Raw genomic sequence first — 8,865 nt, 5'->3', positions numbered from 1 at the left:
TCGGTCGGATCATGAAGACGTACGACTACATCAACCGCGTTGTCATAACGCTTCCGCTTTCGGTCTACGAGGGTACGTGGACAACACTCTCCCCTCTCGTTGCTATGCATCACCATGATCATGTGTGTGCGTAGGATTTTTTTGAAATTACTACGTTCCCCAACACCCCCTGCTCCTCCTCCTTCAGCTCCGACGAGTCTAGAGGTAGGCCGGCTGCGATCCGGGCGACGCGCCTGGCCCCGATCTCTTCGAGCAGATGGAGGCACCGCTCCGGCATCAGCATAGCTTAGAGGGTCACCCACTACCGGGTCATGGCTGTCACAGATGGCGAGCAAAGAGGAAGCGGAGTGGATACGGCCTGGGTTGGCTCGGAGAGGGAGGAAACGAATGTGGCTAGGGCTGGGGATCGCCATTTGGCTTAATAGCCAGACTTTGGCGCTCTGGCGGCAAGCAGAGCGGCGCCACACAACGTTCACACACCCCTGGAGGAGACGCCCACCGGAGCATTAGGTTTCCGAGCGATGTCGTGTGGGACCCGAATGTCAGTCTGACGTGGCGGACGCTCCGAGCCGCCATATATGTGCCTCAGATTTGGGCTGGATATGAGAGGTGTTGGTCAGTTCGGACGTTTGAGACATGTTTGAGATGCTAAGTGGGTCATTTTTTGACCGGTTAGTGACCGGTCCGACCGGTTTAAGGCGCCTGAAATTCACAATCCCCGGACGCGGAGTATCTAGTCCCGAGCTCATATGCTTCCCAATGAACAGTAAAATCAGAAAAGAATGGTAAATAAATTAAAAAAATTCTGAAAAGTTTTTGGTGCAAACTTTGATAAATGTTCTCGGTGCTTGCTAATTTTCATCCTGAAATAATATTCGTGGAAGTCGTGGTAAAATAAACAAAATCGACACTGCACCAAATTGTTTTCAGAAAATTTCGATTTTTTTTTCATTTTTTTTGAAACTACTGTTCATAGACGGGGACTTTCGTCCACCCCCTTCCTATTGCCAAACGCGCTGTTAGTAGAGACTCGAGCGAGATTTTTTTTTTCTCTCTAATAAGACTCGAGCGAGACTACTGGAGAGGAGGGAAACAAGTGGTCGCCCATGGACGCCGCGGCGGAGCCTCTGCTGCCGCAACCGGCAACCGCCGTGGACCACCTCGGCCGTCCAGTCTCCCGCCTAACCTCCGGGCGGTGGCCCGCCGCGCTCTTCATCATCGGTACAGCAAGGCAACAGCAAGGCAATCGGCCGCACTCTCGTCTCGATCCTCTTTGACCCGGGTGTCGTCGGTACCGCAGGGGTGGAGATCTCAGAGCGGTTCGCCTACGGCGGCATCGCAGGGAACCTCATCACCTACCTGACCGGCCCGCTGGGGCAGTCCACGGCGTCGGCCGCCGCGGCCATCAACGCCTGGAGCGGCGCCGCACTTCTGCTGCCGTTGCTCGGAGCCGCCGTCGCCGATTCCTGGCTCGGCCGTTACCGCACTGTAGTATGCGCCTCCCTGCTCTATATCCTGGTATGTACGCCATATTGCTCTGGTCTTGCGTACGTGTTCGTAGCGAGTAGTAGCATCTAGTCTGAATCTAGACCACCCAACTGCCACACTGATGTTGAACATCTGACAGTTACTCATATTTTTGGATTGGTCCAAATATGCAAAATTAAAACTATACTCTCCACTGACTTTAGCAATTGGAAGTTGGACCTTTATCCGTGCCACTGGCCTTGTGAACATCCATCCGTGAATCCTCAGTTCCTAGCCTCCAGGCATTAGTTAGTGAGATACTTTTTTGTTTTCTATGAAGTTAGTGGTATGTATTTTTATAAAAGGGAGTAGCTCCCCGACTTAGAATGGAGTGCAGCAGTTCATTTAGCGAGCCCTTGATGGAGTACTGCAGTTCATTTAGCCTTGTCAGTGTCACTGGGTTCAACCTTGAGGATCTAACTGCACTAACCCCTTGTGTTAACCGTGACATAACATTTTTTTTCCGTTGATTGCAAGTTCAGGCAGGACTCTTGCCCTGCCGTGAGATACACTGCTAGACTCTGGATTGAATTTTGATTACCCAACTCAATTATATAAAACTTGGTCCTGGCTTCAATGAATCTTGATACAAGTACTAAAGTTTCTGTTTTGGTAATGACCAAATTGTACAAGATACATCCAAAGATGCATGTTTGATGTGTTGAGGTCTGAAGCAAAAGGATTTCAGCGATTAATTCAAGTAAATATTTTTGTGTGTGCAATACTTAGGCATTGTCCTAGCAACTGGACAACTTTTATCCTGCATATAAATAAGCTGGAATTTTTTCTTTCTTTCTTTCTTTCTTTCTTTCTTTCTTTCTTTCTTTTCAATCTACTTGGAAAATAATTTAATTGACACACTATGCATTGCTGTGCTAAAGTACTTCTTTCACTGAATTACATCCACCATCGCAGGGCCTGGGCATGCTCACACTATCATCAATTCTTGCGCCACAACAACCAGCACAATTTGGAGATCACATGGATTCCGCTTTATCCTCGACTTCAACAATTCATTTAGCTTTCTTCTACGTGTCCCTGTATATTGTGGCCTTTGCTCAAGGTGGCCACAAACCTTGTGTGCAAGCATTTGGGGCAGACCAATTTGATGAGAACGATCCTGAAGAATTTGCCTCGAGAAGTTCCTTCTTCAATTGGTGGTATTTTGGGACGTATGCAGGCAGCGTTGTTACAGTTTCAATCCTGAATTACATTCAAGATAACATAAGCTGGCAGTTTGGGTTTGGAATCCCTTGCATCGTTATGACCCTTTCTCTTGCAGTTTTCTGGCTTGGGACCAGGACTTATCGATTTTATCCTGTAAGAAGTGATGGAAGCCTAATTGGACAGGTTGTCAAACACATTTTATCATTGGTTAGAACCTGGCATGCATCATGGAGTTCGGGGTAAGCTTATTCTAAATTCTGAAAGTTTGTATCACTGCATGGAGTTCATTCTTCAGAAACACTAACTTTATATGTTCTATGTTTTGTGTGTGCGTGCGCACTGTGTGCCTGTTTGGCAGGTCATCTGATGATTCCCACTGCATGCCAACATCGTCATCTAGCAGACTCAAGGATAATGCAGAAATGACATGTTTCCCTGATGAAGCCAAGTCTCTGCTTAAATTGTTTCCAATAGGGGCAACCTGCCTGATCTATGCAGTTGTTTTTGCCCAGTGGATGACGCTGTTCACTAAACAAGCAAGTACACTAGATAGGTGGATAGGTAGCTTACAGGTACCAGCTGCTGCTCTACAAAGCCTAATCAGTGTGTCAATCGTCATCTCGATTCCTATATATGACCGGATACTTGTTCCACTAGCTAGAAAATACTCAAAGAACCCTTGTGGTATCACAACCTTGCAAAGGATTGGAACTGGACTAGCCATGTCTGTGATCTTGATGGTTGTCGCGGCCATCGTGGAGATGAGAAGGCTCAGGGTAGCAAGAGAACATGGCCTTGTGGACAATCCCGAAGCAACGATTCCGATGAGCTTTTGGTGGGTGGTACCTCAGTTCGTCCTGACTGGCTTGGCGGACATGTTCACCATGGTCGGCTTGCAGGAGTTCTTCTACGACCAAGTGCCGGATAGCCTGCGCAGTTTGGGCCTTGCCTTATACTTGAGCATATTCGGAATTGGGAGCTTCATCAGTGGCTTTCTGGTGTATGCAATCGACCGGGTAACCAGTGACGGTGGAGATCGTTGGTTCTCGAACAATCTAAACCGAGGTCATCTTGATTACTTTTACTGGCTTCTGGCCGCGCTCAGCGTTGTCGGGCTGGCTGCTTACCTCCACTTTTCACAAGTGTATGTCCCCAAGAAGAAGGGCATTTCAGCAGAATGATGGTATGCGCCAAGTGACTGCCAACTGAGATGCCTGAAATCCATGAATCCATGTCTGCCAACTGGTATGCGAAGCTTTCTCTAGGCTGTTGTACTTCGTAAATAGGCGACGTCACCACTGTAAGCTGTGGCGATTTCACAGTGTGATTGTTTTTTTTTTTTTTGAGGCATCACAGTGTGATTGTTGAGTCCGGAAGTTTTCACTGCGCGTCAGTGTCCTGAGGTGTGATGTCGGTTTGCAAGCCCAACTGTTGTACTAAGCGGCCGTGAAATCAATTTATAGCTAATGTTAGAGTAGTCATTATGGTATACGACTTCTAGTCCAAGTCAGTTTTGTATCCCTACCCCAAGTCGGTTTGTACCCTCTTATATACTCTTGTATGCCGCATCAAATCATCAATAAGCAACAGTTTTATTCAGCTTTCATGGTATCAGATACCGGTCCCAGGGTTTAGGGTATGGCTCCGCCAACGCCACTGCCGCCGCCGCGCCGCCCGCTACTTCGAGCGCCGGGCCGCACTCATCGCCAAGGCTGCCAACGCCGCGGCCGCTTCTCTCTCGGCCCTCACCATAGCTTCACAAAACTACCCTGCACCCATCCTCGCCGCACCAATATCTCTTGCTGACACAATCTCCGACGTCAGCCCCTACATCCCCATAGTTCTTGATCTCGCCGCCCACAACTACTACCATTGGAGACATCTCTTCGATCTCCACCTCGGCCGCTGCAACCTGCGCTCGCATGTCGCCGCCAACTGTCTTCCCCGCCCCGACGATCCGCAATGGTTGAAAGACGATCTCGCGATCGTCCAGTGGTTCTACACCCGCATCACCACCGAGATCTTTAACATGCTCGATCACGACGGCGCCACCGCTGCCAACATCTGGCACTCCCTCCGTCAGCTCTTCCAAAGCAACACCGACGCTCGGAAAAACGCTCTCCACACCGAGCTTCGCAATATGGTGCAAGGAGACGCCCCGGTGAACCTGTTCTGCCATCGCGTTAAGACCATTGGTGATGAGCTCCGCGAACTCGGCGATACAGTTAGCGACTCACAGCTAATCAATATCGTCGTCGGCGGCCTCAGCGAAGACTTTGACAAGCAAGCCTTGTTCATACCGATGATACGCCCCCCTCCTACCTTCGCTGAAGTTCGTTTCTTGCTACAACTCGCGGCGGAAACACAAGCTCGCAAGGACTCTCGCCCCAAGGTCTTTCATGCTGCAGCTCGTCCTCCTCTGTCGTCTACACCAGCGCCGCCTTCCAGTCCGGCTCCTGCCGCCGGGCCGTCTGCATCGTCATCTGTTCAACCGCCCCCAGGCTGGCGTCCTAGTCCGAACTACCGCGGCAAAAACCCTATCTACAGGCCGCCGTCGACTCGTTCGGTTCCGCCTACAACATCACCAGCACCGAGTCCTGCACCACCCACCAGTGCTCCATCTGCGGTTGCATGGCGGCCTCCTCATGATCCTTGGACGGGGCTTGTTCAAGCATGGCCCATGCCCTAGTCCGCTCCGTCCACCCTCGGTGCTCCGCCGGCATACTCAGGTGCCTGGCAACCCGGCCTTCGGCCGCCTACTGGTGCTTCCGGGGTTCTCAACCCCTGACAGTCGGCCAATGCCTATCACGCCGCCCCGACGTATGCTCCTTATGGTCATTACAGCACCGACGGCGGCGCCTACTACACACCTCAGCCGGCCCTGCTCCCGACGCCACCCCCACCACAGCCGGCCAATGCCTACTACACTCCCCAGCCGGCCCTACTGCCTTCACCATCGTATCCGCCGGCACTGCTTCCGACGCCACCCTCACCTGCAACGCCGAGCTGGGATCAAGCTGCCTTTCTCCAGGCCATGAATAACTTTGCTGCACAAGGAAACTCAGGTACGGATTGGATCTTTGATTCAGGGGCCTTTAGTCATATGTCTGCATCTAGTAATTGGTTATCTTCTTGCACTAAATCTCCTTTCCCTTCCATTATCCTTGGAGATGGATCATCTATTCCTATATATTGTGTTGGTCAGGCTCAACTTCCCTCTTTCACCAAACCTCTTTTACTTCGCGATGTTCTAGTTGCACCCGCCCTCATTAAAAATCTTATCTCTGTTCGCCAATTTACTTGCGACAATCTAGTTTCGGCTGAATTTGACCCTTTTGGTTTATCTGTGAAGGATTACCAAGGCCGAGATCGCTCGCTTCAATAGCTCCGGTGATCTTTATTCTCTTAATGGAGTTCCTGCCGCCACCCCTCCAACATCCATGCTGGCCTCCATCGATCTCTGGCATCGTCGCTTGGGCCATCCCAACCCCGCCGTCTTAGCTTCTATGCTTAGTGAATTTACCATACCATGTAATAGGGACTCTCATAATTCTATGTTTTGCGAGTCTTGTCAATTAGGCAAACATGTGCGTCTTCCTTTAGTTCCTCTAGTTCTTGTAGCACTTATCCCTTTGAATTAATACATTGTGATTTATGGACCTCTCCCATTGCAAGTGTTTCGGGTTTTAAATACTACCTTGTTATCCTAGATGATTTCACCCACTTTGTCTGGACTTTTCCTCTACGCAACAAATCCGAGGTCCATTCTCTTTTCCTTAATTTTCAACGCTATGTGTCTGTTCACTTCTTCCTCCCAATTCACTTTATCCAATGTGACAATGGTCGCGAGTTTGATAACATTAAAAATCGTACTTTCTTCTTACAACATGGCATCCTGCTTAGGTTCTCATGTCCCTACACCTCCCCTCAAAATGGTAAAGCAGAACGCTCTCTTCGCACCCTCAATGATATAGTTCGCACTCTCCTCATTCAATCATCTATGCCTCCAAAGTTTTGGGCTGAAGCCCTACACATGGCCACCTTCCTTCTAAATATTCGACCTTCTAAAACTAAACCCAACACTACTCCCTATTATTCCCTCTTTCTTTCCCACCCCGACTACTCCGCGGTTCGTGTTTTCGGCTGTCTCTGTTTTCTCAATGCCTACGCCACTTCTGCAAATAAATTGTCACCACGCTCTATCCCATGTGCTTTTCTCGGCTTCTCTGACGAGCACAAAGGCTATTGCTGTCTCGACCTTCACACCGGACACATTCATGTCTCTCGTCATGTCACGTTTGCTGAGCACATTTTTCCTTTCTCACAACGCACTACTACACCATCCAACACCCCTAGCTCCGCAAACACCCCCTCTCCCGTCCTTTCCAACTATATACTCCCCTATCTGCCGAACACAACTTATCACCACCACCATTAACACCCACCATAGCCAATCCCAACCATACACTCACCCCACCCGAGACGTCCCCAACACCCCCGACCCCTGCTCCCTCCCCAACACCCCGGCCCCTACTCCCACTCCACCACCCAGCCCTGCTCCCACTCCACCACCCAGCCCTACTCCTTCGTCCGACTCTTCCGCTGCGCCGGACTCACCAGTACCCACCTTACCCCCTCGTGCTATTCCTACAGCAGCCCCGATTAATGATCATCGCATGCGTACTAGGGCCAAATCAGGATTTCATCAACCCCAAGACCGCCTAAACCTTCATACCTCCGTATCTCTCACTTCTCTTCCAAAGAATTACAAAACTGCTCTACTTGATCCCAATTGGGCCGCTGCCATGCAAGAAGAATATAATGCTTTACTTCAAAACAACACCTGGCAACTTGTTCCTCGTCCTCCCAATACAAATATTGTTTCTGGCAAATGGATTTTTCGCCAAAAGTTCCACTCCGATGGGAGCCTCTCACGATATAAAGCTAGGTGGGTTTGTCGTGGCTTTTCTCAGCAACAAGGAATTGATTATGAAGAAACCTTCTCTCCTGTTGTTAAACCTAGCACCATTCGCACCGTTCTTAGTGTTGATGTCTCCTCTTCATGGCCCATTCACCAACTTGATGTTAAAAATGCTTTCCTCCATGGTTCCCTTCAAGAAACTGTCTACTGCCAGCAACCTCTGGGTTTTGAAAATCCATCCTTTCCAACTCATGTATGTCTTCTTCAGAAATCTCTCTACGGTCTTAAACAGGCCCCACGAGCTTGGTTTCAACGCTTCTCCTCCTTCATTCAAACAATAGGCTTCACTCCATCTCTCTCCGACACCTCTCTTTTTGTGTATCATCAAACTTCTGACACTGCCTATTTACTTCTCTATGTAGATGATATCATTCTTACCGCCTCCTCTCAAAAGTTCTTAGATCATATTGTCTCTCTTCTTAGATCTGAATTTTCTATGACTGACCTAGGACTCCTTCATCATTTCTTAGGCATTGCTGTTGTTCGAGATTCCTCCAGCCTTTTTCTTTCCCAACGCCAGTATATTCTTGATCTTCTTAATCGTGCTGGTATGCTTGACTGTCAATCATCTCGCACTCCCGTCGATACTAGTTTTAAACTTTCGGCTACCGGTGAACCCTTTTCCGATCCTACTCTCTATCGTAGCCTAACAGGTGCTCTCCAATATCTCACCATTACTCGTCCTGAAATCTCTTTTGCTGTTCAACAAGCATGTCTCTATATGCATGATCCCCGGGTTCCTCACTATAATCATGTTAAACGCATTCTTCGGTATTTAAAAGGAACTCTCAACCATGGTCTCCACCTCAATAATTCTTCTCCAAACTCGCTTACCGCATACTCCGATGCAGACTGGGCTGGTTGTCCTGACACTCGAAGGTCCACTTCCGGTTTTTGTGTTTTTCTTGGTAACAATTTGATTTCTTGGTCTTCGAAAAGACAGGTTACAGTCTCACGTTCGTCGGCCGAGGCTGAGTATCGCGCTGTGGCACATGCCGTTGCAGATACAATCTGGATTCGGCAGTTACTCTCCGAGCTACACGGGCCTATTGAGCAGGCCACTATTGTCTACTGTGACAACATATCAGCAGTCTACATGACCAGCAATCCCGTTCAACACCGACGCACAAAGCATATTGAGATTGATATTCATTTTGTTCGTGAAAAGGTTGCTCTTGGTCAGGTTCGGG

At 49.1% G+C, this 8,865-nt stretch overlaps 1 protein-coding gene across 1 annotated transcript; it reads left to right on the top strand.

Annotated features, from left to right (window-relative positions):
- The first annotated feature begins 1,031 nt into the window (after positions 1-1,031).
- Positions 1,032-4,293, top strand: LOC123079910 (protein NRT1/ PTR FAMILY 5.10). The gene is made up of 4 exons (XM_044502741.1): positions 1,032-1,221; positions 1,301-1,518; positions 2,443-2,933; positions 3,053-4,293. Exons 1-4 carry the CDS (start codon positions 1,107-1,109, stop codon positions 3,873-3,875), a joined length of 1,647 nt encoding a protein of 548 aa, XP_044358676.1. The 5' UTR covers positions 1,032-1,106; the 3' UTR covers positions 3,876-4,293.
- Positions 4,294-8,865: the final 4,572 nt, after the last annotated feature.

The sequence above is a fragment of the Triticum aestivum genome, chromosome 3D (assembly GCF_018294505.1).
Source record: "Triticum aestivum cultivar Chinese Spring chromosome 3D, IWGSC CS RefSeq v2.1, whole genome shotgun sequence".
Taxonomy (NCBI): Eukaryota; Viridiplantae; Streptophyta; class Magnoliopsida; order Poales; family Poaceae; genus Triticum; species Triticum aestivum.
The sequence above is the reverse complement of the archived record's forward strand: the minus strand, read 5'-3'. Positions and strand labels throughout refer to the sequence as shown.

Bases quoted from the DNA above. Each gene is read 5' to 3' on its own strand.
- LOC123079910 (XM_044502741.1), top strand. From the start codon at position 1,107: ATGGACGCCGCGGCGGAGCCTCTGCTGCCGCAACCGGCAACCGCCGTG. The intron at 1,222-1,300 runs GTACAGCAAGGC...TCGGTACCGCAG, and splicing joins CGCCGCGCTCTTCATCATCG to GGGTGGAGATCTCAGAGCGG. The intron at 1,519-2,442 runs GTATGTACGCCA...CCACCATCGCAG, and splicing joins CCTCCCTGCTCTATATCCTG to GGCCTGGGCATGCTCACACT.